The sequence below is a fragment of the Theileria equi genome, chromosome 3 (genome assembly GCF_000342415.1).
Source record: "Theileria equi strain WA chromosome 3, complete sequence".
Classification (NCBI taxonomy): domain Eukaryota; phylum Apicomplexa; class Aconoidasida; order Piroplasmida; family Theileriidae; genus Theileria; species Theileria equi.
The window spans coordinates 1,562,090-1,583,908 of NC_021367.1; the positions used below are offsets into that span (position 1 = coordinate 1,562,090).

The following is a 21,819-nucleotide window of genomic DNA, read 5'->3' on the forward strand; positions in this document are numbered from 1 at the left end:
TCTCATAGGCTCTACTTTAGCGATATGCCCAGACTGCAACAACAAAGAGGCATATTTTATGAGTATACAAACTCGTTCAGCTGACGAGCCCATGACACAGTTCTTCGTGTGTACGGCATGTAGTAGAAGATGGAAGGAATGATGTAATTTAGGTTAGCCTATTACTAAGTATTTTATATGTTGCGATTGTGCTTGGTATATTGTGTCTCAGAGCACGCTCTAGGTCTTCTGGGTTAAAATTGCAGGGAATCCTGATAAAAGTATCAAATTGTGATTTGTTATACCCAGATGATGTAATGATAATAGGGATGTTAATGTTATCTTCATTCAGTATATTAAACATCCTGTAAATTTTAGGGTTTGTTTCTATTGTATCCAAGAGTTTTCTAAGGGTTTCTAACCCGTCATATTGTTTGATGCCCTTTTCAAAAAATATTAACCGCGGGTCAAGTTTAAGACGATATGCTAAAGCACAGAGGTCATCGTTCTCCCCCCTCAAAGTATAGAGGTGATAATTCGTTCCTTGTATTGCATCAATCGTTTCCTTGCGTAAGTTAAATAATTCTTTTGCCTCTTTGCTGAACCAAAGAATTTTATCTTCCTTAACACACCTATTGAAATCATAAATATTGTTTCATGTTGTACTTACACTTCTTTATCTTCAACCAAATTTCCAGTATCTTGTCCATATGCTTGCTTGATGATGCTATTCTTTATTTGCTCGAGGTTATTAGTTTGTGGTAAAAGGTCAATCTTTACTGTAACGCATTGAGAATTTAAACTCTTGTAGAAAATTAGGGTCTTTTTTTTATCATAAATATTTGAAACCCCTTTACCGAGAGAGTTTATATAAGAAATGAGTTCTCCAAGAGATTCTGAATTTATACTGCATTTTTCAGTCCCCAAATGTCTGGTCACATCAGGATGGACTTGTTTCAAAAAATTGGCAAGTGTTTTTTTTAATAATCTAGAATACATCAATCAGAGTGATTATTTTCCTTATCATTTCCCGCGGAGTCAGTGTTTGTTTCTGTTGTATTTTCATTAGCTTGCATTCGTTTCAAATTGTCCAATTCTATAGCATTCAAACATTTTATTGCTGCAGATCGTCGTGGTCTTCCCTTAAATGTAGGCACTTCTGTTTTGGGAGTATCCAATTTTAATTCATGTGATAATTCTGGCTGTGAAACTTCTATTATAACTTGATTGTCTAATTCATTGGATTCCTTTTCGTTGGAAGAATGAAAAACCAAAGGATCATCGATGCTAATGTCATTTTGAAGAGCCTGCAATGTGTTTTGTTGAAGGAAGTTAAAATAAATCTCTTCTATGTTTCGGTCATCACTATAAAAAATTGGATTTGAAACATTTGTAGTGCTTTCTAATTGGTTCTTCCCGTAATATTGTGACAATCCTCCCCAATGATATATTATACCAAATGCTGACCAAGATTGATGGCAAATCTAAGAAGAATAAAAATTGTTTAAATTTGCTTACCGTACTGATAGTATCGTCACAATAATGAAATGTTTTCTTCTCTAAAGAGTAAATTAGTGTGCGTAAGTTTGCAAGACCATTAGACTTTAGATCAATACCACCAGCTATTACAAATTTATTGTCAATAAATGCCATTGAGTGAAAGGCTCTGGCCTCCGAAGGACACTTAACATATACAGGTAGAATAGTCCAAATAATTCTCTCATCATTAATAACATGCAAAGCATAAATGCGGCTTCTCACTTGATCCTCATTAACTTCACCTCCATAAACAACCTAAGAATTTTTAAGAGAAAAAAATTAACATACCATTGGAGAATTGGATGAAATGCCTACTTTTGTACACGAATGAAACGCTCTAGGAGATGGAGAAAGAGTATTAAATTCTAATTTGTTCCAACAATTTGCAGAGAGTTTTCCTGGCTCAATATAAATTCCATTGTTAATGTTCAGGGTCCAAACATCATTAAATAACTGCTTTCCATTTGTTCCACCAAAAATTACCAAATAGTTTCCAATATGTGATATACTATGGCCATATCTTCTTTGCGGCAGAGGTCCATTAGTAAAGAATGTGTCCCACTTTAGTGTTTTGTTACTTAAATTTAAAATGTAAATCTCGCTAGGTAATACTTTCCTTTTTGCCCCAAAACCTCCGTGTACAATAAGGATTGGTGTATCTATAGTCACATAAATAATACATGATGCGTGAAATGCTCTGGGTTCTGGAGTGTTAATGCAGTCCAAAAGCGTCCATTCGTTATTATAGTAGTCAACGTGGGACATGTACAAATTATTGGTAACATCTAGATCACCTAATTAGGTAAAAATATGAAGAAGAAAAAAAAACAAACCGTATATTACCGAGTGCATTGAGTTCAGAGGAATAGAATCAAGAATAGCGTCATTAGGGAATGCTCCGCCAAACATAAGTAACATCTTTTGATTATACCGAAAGTTCGGCTCTACATTGTCCTCTTCATCATAATCATTAATATCATACTTGACGAAATCACGGATATGGTTTGTAGAAAGTAAAACATTTGGTACTTTTCTGGGTTTGAGGAGGTCCTCCTCTAAAACCAGTTGCATATCAGTGAAAACTTCATCTTCTTCGGAATCACCGCCATTAACATTATTCCAAATCCGTTCACTTTGTTCAGGATCCCATGTACCGTAAAGCAATCGCTTTGTTTCATCTAAATCGATACTTGTAACTATTCTGTTGTATGCAACATTATTTTTAAAATTTTTATTTTGTATCTTCGCATGTTCTTTGTAGTAGCAAAGATCGTCCGGACTAAAATCCCAAAAAGAGTCTAATTTGTAGTCTTTAGATGTTGTTGTATCAGAGGAACTAGTATGGACTATGTCGTTTTGGTCGTGGGCTCCAAGGCGATCATCGTTGTTTGTTACTGATCTATTGCTCTCTACATTAGCTGAATAAAGAGTATATACACAGCTATAAGCATACGTACCTTCCTCTGTAATTGACGATTCTTCCCTTATATTCTCTGAGAAAAGAACAAACGAGACAATTGTGTGACCCAATCGACCTGGAATCGTTTTTTTCTGGAATAGAGACATAATTTACTGTAAAGGGAATAAATAGAATAATCGCTAGGCAAACAAATGAACAAATCACGTTATTATAACAAAGAAAATAGAACCATCTTATACGATTAACCAAACATATTATTATTCCGGGTCCAAGGGTAAATGATAAGGAATTTTCGAAATCATGTGTAGTGTAATAGAATAAAACAATATTTGAGAAAAAAGATGTGGAGTTTCATCCTTGTTAAAGAGTTATAGAATCAAATAACGTTACGTGGAGCCAAGATAATTCCACCCTAATATGGTGCCATAAATAGAAAACACCGAAAGTAATGTAAACAATCATTTATGTGTATACGTTCGTTTATAGATACAAGTTATGGTATATTTCCTCTTTATTGTTTAAATCGTAGATGCCCATTATTTCATAAGGTGCAGAATCTCCTATATTCTTTATTTCAAAACTAATGAAAGCAAACCTGCAAATATAATCGTTCCCTTTGATCTTCTACCATTACACATTAACCATCCTAATCAATAATGTAAATGTAAGGATGAACAAACCGCTAGTAAAGGGGATTGATTTAAATAGAGCTTCAAAAGACACCGTAGTTGAGCTGAAAGTTGCAATATCAAGAGAACCTGTTTGATTATATACAATGGTAGCTACTGAACTGCTCGATTCATCGTGAATAAGAGCCATAGGAACATGTGAATTAAATAGGTCAAATCCTGGATCGTGACATTGTGACACCTCCATCTTTGTCATTGAAAATTTACAAACCAAATATGTGCTAACAATAGTACTATCCTTTAAGGTTCCTTGATTTATGAAAAATATGGAATCAGTGCTGTTTGCAACTCTTTGAATTAATGGGTTGCCGCAAAACATTCCAATTAATGCATCTAAAAGGCTTATTTATTTAATATAACACCATACCTGTATTATTTGTATCCTGTTTATGCGCAATCCTATCGGAAACTTCGAATATATTCTCTATATTTGAAGAAGTAATAGCCAGAATACAATAGCTTGAGTCAAACGTATTATTCGCATTAAAATAATCTTTTTGACAGGTCCAAGATAAGTTACCACTGCAATATTCTCTCTCTGCTCTAACCAAACCAGCATATACAAAATCTTTTTGGCTGTGATTGGTCACCTGCGATGTATGAGTTTCAGATGCTGAAATTGATATTAGTCCATACTTCACATTTTTGACTTTAATAGTTATTGAAGATGGATCATGATTGTTCCAAATAAGGGAATAGTTGTCATTTATATCATTTAATCTGCTGGATTCCAAATGTAAAGAAAGTTGGTTCAATATTCTTATAGTTATTTCAGGAAGTGAGAGTGACGGATGAACATAAAACTTGCTATGAAATACAGTATCATGATGACTATTGTTTGTTTTTAATTGAGGAATCTACGGACAAGGTGAATTACACGGTGTAAACAGCTTACCTTTGCGCTTTCTTCACCAACGGATCCATCACTATATCCAAAATAATATAATCCCAAAAAGAGAAAAAAGAAAAGTATAATAATATTGCCGAGCTTATTCACTCTGGAGCGAAGATCGTCGGCTGAGTGACGAGCTTGATTTAAACGTACTACCATATTTGATGATTAATGCGGCACATTCCATCCCTGCCAAATATTTTGTATTGATAAACAAAATTGAACCTAATATGGTAGGTGAGTAGCCAAATTTTGGCTGTAACATGAAAGTTCTACAATTTGTCTTCCCTCGGTGCCACCCTAGCAAGTCGCGACACCACTGAGAAAAACAGTGAAAAACATCTCTATGCAAAATATCTAACGATCTAATGAGGTCGAAATTTAAAGCGAACAGGGTGGACCGGAGTATACGACACCATACTAGCAAAATAAAACAGGTAATGAACAAAAAACAAAACTTAAAGCGACTTTTGTTCTAATGACTAAGGTAACATGAGCTATCAGAGAGAAGATTAGCTATGCTTTATTAATCATAAAGCATTCATTAAATCATGTTTTGCATCATGACAAAGCTCATAAGTAAACTAACCGATTTGTTAGTCTTTAATTAAAATTTTAATAAGATCTAAAAGATCCGAAAGACTTAGAAATACAATCTTGGAGTGCTATTATCCATTTTAGCCTTATTAGGTCCATTGTGTGAGTACTTTGAGAAAACTGAAAAATAACTGTTGCCTGTAGTATTCGTTAACAACGAAAGAGATGCAAATGGATTGTTTGTATTGGAAATATCGGGTGTTCCATCATTACTAATCTGTGATACGGATGTAGAGTTATCATCACCGTTTGTGAGCTTAGCCAATTTACCTAAGTGGCCACTTTGAGTAAGTTTGGTAAGAGAATCCGATTTATGGTTGATTTTTCGTCTGATTATTTTATGGTGATAGTGACAAAAATTGCAATTAAATCCACTCTTGCAATAGTTTGATTTCTTATTAGCAAATACACACGGTTTGCAATAACCATTTGAATGTAAAGACGATCCTATACTTGGCAACAATGGGTGTTCGGTTATAATATATTTTTCTCTTAAAGCCAAGTAAACTTGTACTACGTTGATCTCGGTCGAACTCAATATACATTTTTTCAATACAATCAAGGCCCTGGTATGAAGTTCATCGTGTGTTATGGCTATACGGTTGTCAGATTTCTCCATTTTGAAATTTGAAATATCAATCTGGTAAATATCATTAACATATGTTCTTAGCGTTTCTACTAAATTTTGGGTTAGCAAATCCTTTAAATCCCTGAAGAAAGCTATATTATCGGAATGTTTATCATCCCTTTGCCTACTAAAACCGTAAAGGGTATTTCCAAACGGCAACTCCGTAAATGTGGTCATTCTACTAAAAGATACACCTTTTTCGTTATACTTCATTTGAGAATCTGGGAACCATCCATGTGAAAACCCATCAAGTCCTGATGAAGACGTCGTATCCGCGGAATCCCTAATTCCATTATGTGAGAAAAACTCACTTCCATCATGGGATTGCCTAAAGGTCAAGTTACTTATTTCTTTGCACAGTAATTCATCATCGTAGTGAGGAATATTTAACCTGTTAGTTAAACAGTTAACCATATTATGTATGTCAGGGGTAAAGAAAAACAATAGTGGAGAACAAGCAATACATAAACATTTCAATAAAACTATATAAACTTCATTTACAAGTTATAAAACAATAATGGAGTAAAAATTGCATAATTTCTGCAAAGCAACGTGTCTAACCTTATGCGGAGCGTGGTAACATAAACAAAATACGAAAAATGTAATGCACTCGACAATGCAAACTTTGCAATACATTGCGAATCTTTGTCTAGTTAGACAACGCTAAATGGCTTCCCAAGCCTTCCGCGGAAGAAAATACAAATCCCCATAAAACTTCCTCCTCTCTAGACATGCCAAACCAGTATAGGGAAATGGTAGCGATCTATGTGGTTGAAATTTGATCATGGCATTCAGCATCTCTTCTCAAAGGGTTGTCTTCCACCTATGTTGTGCCTGGTTGACATATAATTGGGTGTCTAGAAATTCGTCGTAAGCTTCCACCTTGTACCAGATTATCGAGCTACTTTTCCACTCTATGGTAAAACTACTTGGATTTCCAAATATCGTAGAATCTCTATCTTGTTTTGTTCAAGACTGTTAACTCGGCCTAGGTTCTACATTTCATTAGCGGAAACTTTCTATGATCAGTGGACCATAAATTAAAATTTTAGTTAATGTTGTACGGTTGTCGACTAGGAGAGATGAAAGTTTTGATATTCTGAACGCAACAGTTGATTGATTCTTTGAATCTGGTCCATCGTTGTATCTTGTCTCACTGGCAGTAATTCTAGAGGTACTCTAGTCAAGAACTTTCTACGTCTTGCACCTCCAAATTTTAGTTCCAAAATCATCTGAATTAACTCTATTTCAACTTAGCGATTGTGTACTTGTAGTGATTGCGTCACCTTTCATGTGGAGTCAATAGCTTTCGCGCAGGTCCGTGAACGATTGGCAACATAAATATTCTAAACAGATGTGTGTAGTTTGATCAATATGTTAAAATTTTATTAGCTCTATTGCTGTTGTTTGTAGGTATCCTGCGCTCGGTACAAGTTACACGTTTTCTAATGTTTGATCTGATAAAATATAAATTCAAGTCTCCTCCGTGGAGTTTTAGTAAAATAAAAAAATCTGCATCAGAAATCCGGAAGTGTGTATATCTACTTTCGATTTTAATTCGCTTAGCGCTGATATCCTATTCGTCGTATCACAACGACAAGTGTAAGTCAAAAGACAAAATATTCACACATTAATGTTGTAGTTGATCTAAAATATACCGATGTAGACTACAAGGTTTTTACTGATGCCTCCTACCTAGTCACAAAGGGACTCTCTCCTTATGAGAGACATACATATCGCTACACGCCCTTACTGTTTGTTTACTCGTTTGCACTTATATATATTGTTTAGATCTTTCTTAATGGTCTTTAACATCTACTTATTCAATGACTTTGGAAAAATAATATTCTCAGCCTCAGATATAGCCATTGGATATATACTGGAAAAGGCAATTTCAAATGTAAATGATCTCAAAAGAGTAGCTCTAACGTCATTATGGCTATTAAATCCGTTTGTAATCGGTATATCTTCTCGAGGGAATGCGGATTCTTTGATATGCCTCTTAGTTATAGCAACTGTGTATTATATAAATAAAAAGGAAATCGTGAAATCCGCAATTATGTAAGTCTATGGTATGAATAATAACATTTTTAGGTTCGGTTTATCAGTCCATGTGAAAATATATCCTATAATATACGCACCTTCCTTTATCTTCTACTTATACAATGTTAGTCTTCCCACATTAACCAAAAATAATTTAGATGAACACCTTGGGTATCTACTCACACAAAAAATTTCCTATGTCGCTACTTCTTATTCCAAAGAATTTTGTTGCAAACATAAATAAGCAGCAAATCACTTTTGGAGTAATCAGTTTCTTGACTTTTCTGATATGTACTACACTATCATATTGGCTGTAAGTACACAACATGTTATAAACGTTCTGCTATAGATATGGCTTCGAATTCATTTATGAGACCTATCTCTATCACTATGTGAGAAAGGACCATCGCCACAATTTTTCTATTTATTTTAATCTCATGTACTATATTGTAGATACAAAAACGAAGGTACTGTTGCATTTTACAAACACTCCCTTCAGATGAATCTATTTTTATCATTTGTTCCCCAACTATTTTCTATTGTAATCTACTCTATTGTGGGCCTATTCAACCTACCTTTATCCATGTTTTTACAGGTATGTTGCAGAAATAATGATAAAAGTATATAGACATTATCATTTGTTACACTTAACAAAGTTTGTACATCCCAATACTTCCTATGGTGGATAGTCTTACTTCCCCTAGTTTTCTCTAATGTAAAGTTCAACTCCGAGAAGACGAGGACCCTCCTAACTACAGTATTCTTTCTTGTTGTATTCAAGGGTATGTGGCTATTCTGGGCATATCAATTGGAATTCCGTGGTTACAATACTTTTTTAATGGTATGTGCATAATCGCTCTAATTTTATCTACTCAGCTCTTATATTCATCTGCTTTGTTTCTGCTAGCACAAATGAGTTTTGGCTGGGCAACAATAAGGATGTTTCATAAAGATGTAGAGAAAAGTCAATGAATATTTATTAATCTGCTTCTTAGCAGGTGAACCCTTTTGAATATATTGATCATCGCACAAACGTTTCGAATGGTTGACGTTGACAACCATTCACCTGCAGATTTTATAAATATTATATTTAAACAAACTTATTAACTCCTTCAGACTATCGTTATCAAAGTTCCGTGATTCATTTGCTTTACGGGTCATATCTTCAAGTAAACGTGATGAGTGCTTAAGATAGACACTAGTAATCATATTCGATATTGAGATCATGCTACTATTTATAATCTGCAATTCCCTAATTCTTGAAATTAGCCTAATAAGCCCCTCATGTCTGATTATTATAGTTTGATTTAAATCACGGGCGCTATTTATCCTTGTTTTCAAATCTTCAAACATGGAACTGTAGAGCTTGAAATTGTTATTAAAGTGTAAATCAATAGAGTTTACGATATCTTCGTTCACAATTCGCATTTTGTTGATCATTTCCCCGTAGTTTGATCCCGTCTTTATGTTTTGAAGTGTATCGGAATCTGCTGAAGAAATTATCCTTATAAATCTAATAATTTTCTGAAAAAGGATGAGAAGATGGTGAAAATCACTAACCTGTTTAAATACAGCCTTGTCACTAATGCAAATCTTTAAACCGTTAAATGAATCACTAAATTTTTTATATGATGACAGGACATATTCCGGAACCCTGGATGATTTTTTTAAGAGCTCATTATCATAGGAATTAATATCAACTTGGGAACCTGACTTTATGGATGGACATCGAAAAACAAAATCATCCTCATCTATTCTACTAGTATTAGAATCTAGGTTCATAGTCCTTGCAATTATTGAATCATATTTGAGAATTTCGTAGTCCCTTATATAACAGTAGTATGGAAATAAAAGGAACAAGTTGCGATTTTCAGCCCGTGAATATTCAGCTCTATTTTCACCTGGTTTTAGATACATCGTAGGTTGTGAAAAATAATACAAAAAATCCCCAACTTTGGTATTTTTGAGTATCGGGGTTATTTTTAAAACGTTGGAAAATGTGAGAATAAAGGATTCGTACAGTGAATATAGTAAACATGTGGAAGGGGAGATTGGAATAAACGATATTTTGCTTCCTTTAAAACAACTGTTCCCCAACATATCAAAAGAATCGATATAGTGCAAATTTCTAAAAGTATTTGGATTGAAAAAGTGCGATGTTTGTGGTACTAATAGTGATGACGATTTAAAAACTGAAATACTACCATCAAATGTTGAAGCAATAATGATAAGTTCTGGGTAGGTGGACAATACTGTAAATGATTCAAACGATGAATTGGAATATGAAACGCTTCTTTTAGTGTCAATTTCCAACTTTACTATTGTTGGAAATAATTCGACATCTACGTTTTCCACGGAATTCTTGCGGATATATAACGATTTCAGAAGACGTATAACGTCAGATTTCGTATCCATTGAGGTTTGATTTCCATCAAAGATAAAACCTTTCTCCAAAAGATCCAAGGATTTTTCAACTAATTTTAGTTTAGTATTAAAATTATCATGTGTATCCACAATAACTGGAGAGTAGGCAAAAACTAGGCCATAATTTGACAAAACAAATAAAGTCAAAGAACCTATGTGTGAAGTATCATTCTCATTCCAAAAAAGATCAACTATGGCACCTGGTATTTTTAGTCTTTTCCTTTCGTATCGATTAGGAGTATCATAAGTTTCCCTCCCCAACCTGCACATTTCTTCGGATAATTTCATGCTAAGGATCGGAGTATCAATACTTGATTCGACATCAAACATTCTAATAACACCAAAAAGCTCCATATAATCGTTAAAAATCTCAAAATTATTCTTATGAGCCAATTTGGCAAGACTGTAGTTACCGTTGCCAGCGATATCTAACGATTCCATGGATACCAAACAAAAGACATTTGGATGTTTGCAACTAAACATCGCTTTTACTATGTTACAACCTTCATCGAGTTCAACAACTTTTATACCTTGCAACAGTTGTAATGTAGTTTTTTCATCTGAAAGAAGTGAGCTAGCTGATACTCTAACTGGTACCCTGGAAACGACACAAGTCGTTTGAGAATGGATGAGTAATATGGTACCATTTGAATTCACCGATATATGATGAAAATAACCTTGTTTGGAAACATCGTAATCTACTACAACCTGGAAGGAAAAGGTAGATAGAAGGCCTTTGTAATTTTTGTAGTAGCATTTTATTGTAATAACCAAGTCAACAGTGTGTTTGTAGTCTCCATGGTGTTTTACGGTTTTTTGCTCCGCAATTGTAAAGATTGCAAAGTCATTGGAGCAACCCAGATGAGAATGATAACTAGATTCCACTGAAAGAGAGAAATCTGAGCAATTATCAATTAATTTAAAGTTCCTATCTCTACGTTCTATGTCATTCTTCTTGAATATACCCACGAACGTTGAAGCGTTTAACGATATATGTTTATTTAGCTGTTCAAAGAATGTAGGATCTATTTGACTATCATTATACATTATAACATAGTTAAACCCTCGAGATAACCATAGAATCTAATAAAATTCACTAACCCGGTGGATATTTCGAATCTGTAGCATCTAGGTGGGGAAGGATCGTGACCGTTTCCGATAAATTTCTCCTATCACCGACATTCAATTAAATATGTTGGTTTATTTTTAGAATGTATATTGTTGTCTAAAGTCGACGTAATACACTTCAGTTGCTCTTTCTAATTCTATCAAAATGTAGTTTAAAGTTGTTAGAATTTAAATCAGTAGTTTAGTGCTATTATTCATCACTAATTTTGTCATAAATGTCGAAAATAAGTGAACAGCTCTCCTCGGCTGTTCTGGAGAAGAACAAGTTGTGTACAAAGTTCTTAAAGGCATATAAGAGGAATCTACAGTGGAATATACTGCAAACATGGGAGTCTTGGAACTACATAAAAACACTAGATGAAGATTTTGAGATATGTGAACCTTTATTTCGCCCTTGTTGGCGGAATTCTTCCTCAGAAGTGGACTTATTCTTTGCAAGTGAGAGTGATACTTCAGGCATTCTATCATTTGAAAACAAGGATCTTGAATTTTTTGATGATAAAGAACTTTCAGAACTTAATCGTTTGATCCATCTATTTTTGGACTTGTCTGTTCCATACTTTTCATATCCGCAAATTCAAAATCTCATGGATTTTTTAATATACAAGTATGAACTTACAGTGAGATATCCTGAGCATGCTATAATAAATTTTCTGCAATATCACGACACAGATTACTTCTTTAAACTTTTGTCATTATCAACACTTCCAAAGTCCAGTGATGTTTCTTATTTTTATGCAAACAAAGATAAAAAGTTGACACTACACAATCATGCAGGTGTTTCAAAACATGTGATAGTGGATGGAATCATAAAGTTCTTTGGGAACTATAAAAAAGTTGTCCAGTCCGTTAACTCTGTTGTGTTGGAACGAATGAAATACGAAAAAAATAAATCATATATTGCATTTTACAATATATTAACACTTTCTGTAATTGAATCAAAAGGAAAAACTCTTAGTGAAGATGAAATACGTTTCTTTTTCAACACTGCAGTAGATGGTCTGAAGAAAGCTGAATATTTAGAATATTACAATACGCAATTATGCGCGCTAGCTTTCATATCTGCCAAAACCTCTCTGAATATATCCACCCAGAGAGCTTTGTTAACAGCAATACTGGAACCGCTACTTTTAAAAATTAAGAACAATAAAATACCATTTTATCTTCGAGTTGCGATTAAAAATGCGATGGTGCTAATTTCTATACTGCTTGGGCATCAAAAGGATCGAATCAATATGTTACCTGAAGCTGTTCTGGAGACATTCTTCAGGGTATGTTCATCTTCTGATGTCATACTGAAGGCCTTATTATCACCTACTTCATTTGGTAAAATGATCGACTTTTCTAGACTCTGTAATATTATTTTCCAGTCTACCTTAAAAATAATGAAAACTAACCTAAAAATTACCTCCATATCAAATGAATTTGATTCAAAAGACGAAACATTAGAGTATAGTAACTTATTTTCCGCTATTATAAAAAACAACAATGTAGGTTTGTACTATTCTAAGATATTTTTTTTTAACGTTATGGATGAATTATCAAAATTATTCGCTACAAGCTATGGTCATGGAGATTTGTTAGTTTCTTATAATAAATCAAGCACTGGCGATATAGTAGAAGTTTTCAACAAAAAATATACTACTGTGCTCTTTATTTTGCGACTAATTTTAAAGGTTTTGAATAAAACGCACAAATCTGATATGGAGATACTTGTTGATAGATATATAAGCAAATCACCAAATTTCAACTCTGTAGATATGTTGTTATTTGTTTCAAAATCGATATTTGACAATTTTGGATTAATAAGGTTGAATATTATGGGTACTATTCCTAATAACCAGAGTTTTCTATTGCCATCAAGAGTGACCAGGAATAATATTCACCAAGTATTATCAATGTATATGGATGATACATTGCCACATGAAATACGGCTTAAAATGTATAAGCTTATTGTTAATTCAATAACTGGAGGCTATTTTATTCCTGCGAGTGAAAATGATGATGAATATCATTCTCTCGTTAGCCAGTTTTTTTCAGTTACTTTGAGATATGAAGATCTATTTGGTTTTCACTGCTCTGACCAAAAAATATGGAGTTATATATCAATAAAACATTCCATTGTTGTATTATTAACGTATATTCAGGGTCTGTTGGACGATATAGACAAAAAAATATCATTTGATGTTGTGTTTACAGTTGAAAGAGCGCAGGAAAACAACTATAGTATTGATGTTTCAGGGCTGTTTAGTGCCTATGCATTAGGGTTTTCTTGCAATGATACCAGTTGGAGGAATCTATCTCAGTCTCTCTACCTATTGTTGGATTTTGATGGGAAAGCATCAGATGAAGAGGCGAATGTTATAAGCGACTCGATTACGCCATTTATTATATTACTGAGGAACATAACTAGTGGAAAAGAAACCATGACAAATATTTTTGAAATATGTGAACGCTATTTGAATAAGAAAAATATTATTGAATTTGATGCGCAACTAATTCTAAAATCTTCATTTCGCCTATTGAAAACTCTTGTTTTGGAAAGAAGAATCAGAGAGTCTGGCGTAGCAAGTAAGGAAGACGTGTCTCCGAAGAATGAGAATTATTTATCTGAATCTGATGACTCATATTTCTTAACAAATGGATTAGTTACATGCTATGTAATATGTTCGCTGGTAAATTGTATTTCTGAATCAAATGCTAAAACTATCCATGCTGTTACAATATCAACTATTCAACAAATCTATGCGCTTGCCAGCATTGGACATTTATCGGATTCTCTTTCTAAAACACTCTCAAAGTCATGCAAAGCATCCTTAGCTGTGCTTAGTCTATACCTTAAAGTTTTTGATGACAGCTATTTCTCCAATATAGTATTGCTCCATCATGTGATGCTTATGTTGAATGAGGAATTCCTAGATTTTCTGAGGGAAATTACAGAAAACTTACAACTAGGAATATACTCCTCAGCCTTGGCTAGGCACTGCTTTGAATGTTGTGATCTTTTTGTGGGCACATACAATTCAAAAAGGAATATAACTACAACTAAAAGGAGCACAATTGGTTGGCCAATATGCAGGAATGTGGAATTTATCTGGGAGGATGGAATTCTTGTTATGGAAACTAATGAACATGTATTAGATATATCATACGATGGCATGATGATCGCTAAAGACCTTTTTAGTACTTTAGGTTCTGCAAATTTTCATTCGAGAAATTCCAACCTTTCTCCCATGAATCTTGGTCATGCTACAGATTCTAATCGATTTTGGCTAACTCTATCATGTTCTGTAAACGATACTGACCGTTTGTATACTATGGTTTGTGATTTCATAGAATCTATTTTCCTCTCTGTTTTTGTAAATGATCCACATATATTACCCAGTATATTCTTTGATTTTGTCATAAACCTGCTGCCATACACCTTACATCGTGATTATAACATCAGACACAAAGCTGGAAAATTGATGAAAAATATTTCAGAAATTTATTCTAAGGAGGAATTTTCATATGATAAACATCTTATCAAGGGGTTTCGTTCGAATATGCTTGCAAGCATTGATTTATTTGAAAACCATGAATTTCCAAGAACAGTAACTTTATCATTGAAGAGTTTTTCAAAGTACTTGACACAATCTAACGAAACTTTTTACGAACTACCCGATTCTTTAACCAAATTTTTATCGAATTATGGTAAGGATGATCAAGAGTTTTTGTTTTTGCTCTTTTCACGCTGCTTAACCACAAATCCACACGTAATGTTGGATCCCTCTGTGGTGAAGTGTTTATGGAATGCATTATCAAATTCTAAGTCAACTTTCCTTTTTGGAGTAGATAACATTTTATCAAGAATTATAAAGTATTTAAGTGAAAAAATTCCAAAATTGGTGAAAGAGCCTAGAGATTATTTGGATATTCGTTCTACAAAACATTTCATTTCTCTGTTATCAATAACGACTGCAATAATATCAACTGGAAAACTTTTTGACGACGAGAAAATGCTAATTTTCGGGAAAAGTATATGTCCCGATATATTGAGAATTACAAAGGCATTAGGCTCTTTGATGGAACCAACGCTCGATGATTCAGACACTAACCAGTATGATCACATGCATCCTATTTTATTTATGTTGAAGGATTGTACTTTGTTATCATTATCTACTCTAAAAAATGGTATTTTTTGGAAGTTATCCAATAACGAGAAAATAAAGCTGTTGAAGTTATTTATTGGAGTTTTTGATAGTTTTGACATGGTGAACAATATGTTAATTATAGATTGGATATTCGATGCTAAAAGTCAGAAACTTTTTTCACAGTTCCTAGCTTTCATTTATTCATTAGAAGAAGTGCCTCACAGACCAACCGAAATGATCTTGTTGAATACAATGAATAAAATAGACTCTTTACAGGTGTTGGAAAAAATATTTAGTACAACGATGGATGCTGGATATGATTCCCTTAGGACAGTGTTAATAGCTTCTAAGATATTATTAAAATTGATTCTAGGCACGAGTTTTATCCAGACCAAGGTGCAAACATTTGTTTTTACATCTACAACAAAGCTTTTAAAATTTGGAATAGATAAAGTAAAAGCAGGTGAAATGTTAGATCCAATTTACGCAGAAATATGTAGCTATTTGACCCTGCTCTATTCAAGGATAGATAAGCTTGTACAAGAAGATTCTCTAGTTCAGCCTACTCTTCTTGTTCCTCTGTTTGATTCTGTTTGTCTGTTTATGGATTCCTTATCGTCCTTGTTTGGATCGTTGGTATTTGTAGCTGTAAAGGGTTTTCTCAAGAATATGATGGTCACGTTTATAAAGTCTTGTGAAAAAACCTTAGATTATGGAATAACTGCGGTTATTTTTGCTTTATCAAAATCCTTTAAAAGTGAAAACACAAATTTGTCGGTAGAATCACTTTTTGAAATATCTTTTGCAATTTTCGGTAATGATGACGACACCTCAAAATCCGCACGCAATCTATGGATATCTTATTCCACGTTTGTGTGCCTAACATCTCCCAAGTTGCAGCCAGAGTTAACAAATATGAAAGTTCTTGATCTAATTGGTCAGCATTCTGACATAATTTCCATTGTTTCTAATATAGCCCAGTTAAGTATGCTAGATCTCTTGGAATTTTCTGGAATCAAACCCATGTTTAATCTGCCCACCATCAATATTAACACGGATGTCAAAAATTCTGGTAAGGATGTCATCTTCCAAAATCTTCTAAACATTTTTACTTTTGTTCGTATGGCAGTGGAATCATTTGGTGCATTTGTTTTGGACTGTTCCTTAGAATCTTTTAATGACCACACTTCCCAATCTTTTGGTTCATACTTATGCATCTCTGAGCTTGTTTATTGCTCGGTTTTTATACTTTCTATCCTGGAAAATCTAACTTCTAATCCCGTGTATGTGAAAAAACGTAAGCAAGGAACAAGAAGTATCAAAATCAGTGTGCCTTCAGACCAAGACGTATGCAAGCAAATTTCTCGTAAAATTGAGCAATTAGTTACCATCATATTTAGGCTAAATTATGCATTCAGCTATACAAGGATAGCTTGTCAATCAATAAAGTTGTTTTTCAACCTTAAGGTTAATTTAGATCGAAAAATGCTTGATACCATATGGGTGAAAGATGTAATTGATGATCTCTCCAAGTGTAGAATTATCACTTGTTACCTAACATATATTCTACAGTTTTTAAATAATATTACAAAGCACAAGAAATCTAAATTTGAGTCTCAAAAACTTTCAAAGGAGTTTGAGATGTTAAATTCGGATATTTCAATGATTTTGCTCTATCTATTTGAATGTGGCTTGTTTAAAGAGGATAAAAGTAAGGACACAGATATATCAAAATTTAAAGGAGAAATTTGGACATATTTTATTAATTTCCCACCAATTTCCCTAAATTCAATTAAAAACTTAATGCGAATAATATCATTAGTTATAGAGCAGTCTCTTTCGGATGTAAAAAGTATAAAGGCTTCTCCATGGATTTATAGTGATATTATTTACATAATAAAAACCATAGCACTACTTGATCACCAAGAATTTTTTGGTTGCATGAAAATTGATGAGGTTTCTACCCTATTAATAAACGTCAACTCAATCCTGCTTTCTGACAGAAGATTAGATGTCGTTTCTTGTAGGTTGTTTTTTCTGGTTTTATTGGCTTTTCAACGATCTTTTGGAAATATTTTGGGTAACGAATTCCATAAATCAGTAATATCTCTAGTGTTTAACTATAAAAACTTACTTTCTTCTGAAACAGCGCAGTCATTTAGTTTAGATAAGGAACAAATTAATAATAAATCAATACGGGAAACTTGTGACAGTATCTACTTAGATATAATTAGACACAATACAGAAACTCTCTTGGAAATGATAAACAAAAATACACACGATGCGGTTAGTATAAAGGGGACAAACTATAACATAATGCTTATGTTGACTTATTATTCTAGTGCTTACATTAAATCAAGCTCTTTGATTAAAATATTTTTGAATTTGGATGAAACTGATCAGCTTACAGTAATGGAAAGATATGGGAAACTTATGATTATGCTCATAGTAAATCTTCATTTCAACAAGATAAAGGAAAAATACGCGAAAGTTTTTGAGAAAAAACATGCTATCATTCTAAATCATTACATTACTGCTTTGTCCGAGTTTATTAGTGAACATAAATTTGGAAAAGGAAAATCGTATACTGAAATCGTATCTAGTCTTGGCAAATATTTTGCTACACAAGACGATTTGACAAACTATAATACTATCTTCTCATCTTCTATTTTCAAAATGTTAACTGACAAATCAAATGCAGTTGTTGTTTTTCAGGACCTGTTTATTTCATTTAGTATGAAATTTGCTAGTCGAATTACAACCAAAGATCTCTTTAAAGTAATAGAAACGCACACAAAGTTGTTGAACACAAAAGCCCTTAATGCAGATTATAATGTGACTAATGCCAAGGACATAAGTAAAAGTCTAGGCGAATACGCTAGCAGCAGTCTTTTCCTGCGTGTGTTGGTCATGTCTATGAGAAAATATGGAAAATTTGGAACTACACAATATATAACACCTAGGGTTTATCAGAATGTAAATGAGATTCTTTCTTATTCTCTCAAAATCGCAAGAATGATTAAATCATCTGGAGTAGAACTTAAGATGGATAATTCATGGATATGGATCAACAATTCTATATTGGCATTATTGTTCATGCAGGAATCGGTTAAAACGTGGAACTCTGATAAAAGCTCCGTGCCTGATTTGTGTATTAACTCATGGATATGTCTAATCGAAGAATGTCTCTCCCTCTTTGAAATTTTACCAATATACCCAGAAGATAGGGGATCTTCCCAACACATCACTTTCGTCTGGTTATATACACTTGAAAATACACTGAAAGAACTCATTGAAAATTGCACAAACGATGAAAAGGTTGTTAAAATCGAAGCGTGCTTATCGCATAACTTAGCAAGGCGTGATAACAATACCAAAGTTGGAATTTTAATTATTCTAAATAACCTATGGGAACACTCAAGTATTCATTTATCCGCAACATTAAAAAATTTAATGCCAGAAATTGGCGAACTTGTGGATGATGAAACTGAAGTCGTGAGAGCTTATGCTCAATGTCTAAATGAGAAAATTAACTCACTAGCGTCATTTACCAATTAAATATTAATCTTCTTTTCTGTTTGGTCTTTATGCTTTTTTATCGTTTCCAACACCACCTTTACGGCTTTTTCAAGTCTATCAAGTTCCCTCTTGTGCCAGTTGTTTCCAATCTTCACCTTTTTAATCTTAGATTCTGCATTCTGTCTCACTTTCATTATATTTTGAACTTCTTTGTTTTGAACAGCTTGTATTTTCTTTTTTAATTGCTGTATGGCCGCAGGGGATTGTGTTTTTGGAAGTCTAACCACAATCAAATCACCTTCTTGTACCTCCACTGCAAAATCAGAACTGAACAAGTAGAGTGCTCTTACCACTCTATTTTTGTCAGAAACATCAAAAATGTGCAAATTAACTAGGAAGTTTGTCTTAAAAACAATTTGTGCCAGATCTCCAAGGATTTTACTACCATTCTTCATAGTTACGGGAACATTTTGCAAATCATTAATGGTTATAGTAACGGGAGTTATTTGATCAAAACTGGAAATTGCAGTAGCCTCAATATCTTTTAGGTTTTCCAGATATGGCTCTAAGTCAAATAACTCTACTTCCTCCTCTTCAAACATCTGAGGCTGTGCATTCTTCTTAGACTTGATTCCATGCGATTTAGTTGCAAAACTCAAAACGTGATGATTAAGATATAATCGCTCTGCATATAAAAATGATGGCATATTAACTCGAGGTACAATTGAAAAACGGAAAAATGGCATCCTTGTTCTAAAAACTGAGAGAATCATCGTCTAACATCAAAAATATCAGAATTGCTATCAAATGGTATGGCACTAGAATGTATGCTAGTAGCAAAATCCTCTCTTGCGTTAAATACTGGATATCTGTATCTTTTTCGTACGATGAAATATGTGTTAGTATCCTTACAAAATACGAGCTTGTTAGATTTTTTTGTATTTTTCTTCGCGAAAGGATAAGGAAGCGAAAAAATCGGTTTCTTTGTAGGAATAGATCCCTTATATGACATTAAAAGTGAATCAATCGTTGCTATATGGGAATATAAACCAGAAAATCTCCAAGAACAGAGGCACTTGTAGGCGGAATGTCTACACACTGAAGAACAACGCTCTCCGCAGTAACCAGAATTTTGAAATTTAAGGGCCTGTGGATGTCTATAAATTCTCTTATTCTCCAACTTTGCGATTGCGGCAGTTAAAATGTATCTACCGGCATTCCTCCAATCGATGGGATATCTCGGAACTAAAGCTGAGGGGATCTAGGATATTAAAGTGTGTTTCTGCAGACAAAACCAACCTTTGTTGTGGGATACACTCTATCGTACAATCTTTTATTATGTTGATGGTTTCCTAAATTCATAAATTTATGTCAATCGAAGGAGCAAACCTCTCTGAGAAATAGGAATTTTTCCAGTAGGAGCTGCAGGTATAGGAGCCAACAATTCCTTCGGTGGCTCGCCAGAAATGGAAAAATATCTCGGTTTTAAAAGGGTCTTAAAGACCAAAATAGACATTTTATGCCATTTGACCCTATGGTGACGTCCATGCCTTCCAGGAGGGGTTATGCAACTTAATTGTCCATAATGTCGTTAATATTATGAAATACAAGCTGAAATTTCGCATTTACTATATAGTTGTGAGTATATAACCGTCATATAACACATGTGTGCCTATGTATCTGGAGACTAGGACCCGTAGATTTTATATTCCAGCAATTGACTCTTTGGACTATAAATATATGCAATTAATTCATGTTAAGGAACAATGTATTCCATAACAGTCTATGGTTCCCAGGATAGGCTAATCCAGCTGGAAAAACATATGTATAATTTGTAATACGCAACACTGGAACAGGTTACAAAAATCATATTAGATCCCTATCTACACAAGTTAATATTAATTAATTCTCCTGAAATCATTATCCAAGTGTTGAAATAGCGAAAACGGTCCGTTCAATTTCGTTTGCAAATGGATTTTTAGTTGCCCAAATTAAAATTCACCTCCATAAATAGTGGATAATATCTTAGAATCACAAAAAACACAATATATGTGATGTATACATCTATGCGCTCTATTATTCATGCTACTGCTGTTTCTCAAACTTTTGTACAAATTATAGTATTCATTCGTTGCAGATTCTAAGATGCGCCGGATAAAAAACATGTGAATGCGTTTGTATATTGCAAAATGTTCATATAATTAAGGAATTAATTTTTTGTATAAATACGTAGCCCTGCATGCAGATTTGCCGGAATCCTTATCTACAGTCGCATGATGCAAGTCTCAGAACTCAATATCAGCGAACAAACTTATGGGTATTATCTAGATTGGTAAAGCAATTTTATAAATATCCGGGCTAAATGGTTATATAAACCCTAAGTTTTATGATTTGTCATAATTCATTTGTCCAAAAATATCTCCAGCTTACAATTTTAACGTAAGAGAGGGTATTTTTATCCATAAATAGACAACTAATTAACCTGCCCTAGGTGTAGGTGTTGGTTTATATGTGCTATCTTTGGTTTATACCCTTCTTGACTCCTACGGATTTTCCGTAGGTTATTCCATACTACCCTTGTAGACCTTCTAGAAGCAGCGGTTCTCCGACGTTTTATTATATTCCTAATCCTTATTACTTGGTCGCGAGAGAATTCGAGCCAGTTTTCCACTTCTTCCTCTTTGTCGAGGTTTCCGAGGAACCTTTCGAGGATGTCTTCCAGCTTTTCTTCTAGTTCTCTTTATTCAACTCCTATTCTTCGATCGTGAGTTACCGAATCAAAGGTGGTACGTAGTATTCTAGTCTGCATGTAAGCTCTGATTTTTGTG

The 21,819-nt window shown here is 33.8% G+C and overlaps 8 protein-coding genes across 8 annotated transcripts, besides 2 other annotated features; 2 read left to right on the forward strand and 6 right to left on the reverse strand.

Moving 5' to 3' along the window:
* Positions 1-977: 977 nt before the first annotated feature.
* Positions 978-3,084, reverse strand: BEWA_007820 (hypothetical protein; the record flags this gene model as incomplete). The annotated part of the gene is made up of 4 exons (XM_004830982.1): positions 978-1,463; positions 1,498-1,773; positions 1,807-2,312; positions 2,352-3,084. 4 exons carry the CDS (start codon positions 3,082-3,084, stop codon positions 978-980), a joined length of 2,001 nt encoding a protein of 666 aa, XP_004831039.1.
* Positions 2,734-2,756: a sequence feature (AT_rich).
* Positions 3,085-3,507: 423 nt separating the features above from the next.
* Positions 3,508-4,678, reverse strand: BEWA_007830 (hypothetical protein; the record flags this gene model as incomplete). The annotated part of the gene is made up of 4 exons (XM_004830983.1): positions 3,508-3,584; positions 3,619-3,960; positions 3,995-4,484; positions 4,523-4,678. 4 exons carry the CDS (start codon positions 4,676-4,678, stop codon positions 3,508-3,510), a joined length of 1,065 nt encoding a protein of 354 aa, XP_004831040.1.
* A 484-nt stretch (positions 4,679-5,162) lies between these two features.
* On the reverse strand, positions 5,163-6,158 carry BEWA_007840 (hypothetical protein; the record flags this gene model as incomplete). Its single annotated transcript, XM_004830984.1, has 1 exon — positions 5,163-6,158. The coding sequence occupies one exon, from the start codon at positions 6,156-6,158 to the stop codon at positions 5,163-5,165; it is 996 nt and encodes a 331-aa protein (XP_004831041.1).
* Positions 6,159-7,192: 1,034 nt separating this feature from the next.
* Positions 7,193-8,640, forward strand: BEWA_007850 (mannosyltransferase, putative; the record flags this gene model as incomplete). Its single annotated transcript, XM_004830985.1, has 8 exons — positions 7,193-7,346; positions 7,387-7,498; positions 7,536-7,805; positions 7,839-7,911; positions 7,946-8,100; positions 8,137-8,254; positions 8,287-8,382; positions 8,416-8,640. The coding sequence occupies 8 exons, from the start codon at positions 7,193-7,195 to the stop codon at positions 8,638-8,640; spliced, it is 1,203 nt and encodes a 400-aa protein (XP_004831042.1).
* Positions 8,641-8,849: 209 nt separating this feature from the next.
* Positions 8,850-11,258, reverse strand: BEWA_007860 (hypothetical protein; the record flags this gene model as incomplete). The annotated part of the gene is made up of 1 exon (XM_004830986.1): positions 8,850-11,258. One exon carries the CDS (start codon positions 11,256-11,258, stop codon positions 8,850-8,852), a length of 2,409 nt encoding a protein of 802 aa, XP_004831043.1.
* Positions 8,860-8,882: a sequence feature (AT_rich).
* Positions 11,259-11,385: 127 nt separating the features above from the next.
* Positions 11,386-19,030, forward strand: BEWA_007870 (hypothetical protein; the record flags this gene model as incomplete). The annotated part of the gene is made up of 1 exon (XM_004830987.1): positions 11,386-19,030. The coding sequence occupies exon 1, from the start codon at positions 11,555-11,557 to the stop codon at positions 19,028-19,030; it is 7,476 nt and encodes a 2,491-aa protein (XP_004831044.1). The 5' UTR covers positions 11,386-11,554.
* Positions 19,031-19,280: 250 nt separating this feature from the next.
* BEWA_007880 (hypothetical protein) lies at positions 19,281-19,698 on the reverse strand (the record flags this gene model as incomplete). Its single annotated transcript, XM_004830988.1, has 2 exons — positions 19,281-19,304; positions 19,342-19,698. The coding sequence occupies 2 exons, from the start codon at positions 19,696-19,698 to the stop codon at positions 19,281-19,283; spliced, it is 381 nt and encodes a 126-aa protein (XP_004831045.1).
* A 62-nt stretch (positions 19,699-19,760) lies between these two features.
* BEWA_007890 (hypothetical protein) lies at positions 19,761-20,507 on the reverse strand (the record flags this gene model as incomplete). The annotated part of the gene is made up of 3 exons (XM_004830989.1): positions 19,761-20,252; positions 20,291-20,343; positions 20,381-20,507. 3 exons carry the CDS (start codon positions 20,505-20,507, stop codon positions 19,761-19,763), a joined length of 672 nt encoding a protein of 223 aa, XP_004831046.1.
* Between the last annotated feature and the right edge of the window lie 1,312 nt (positions 20,508-21,819).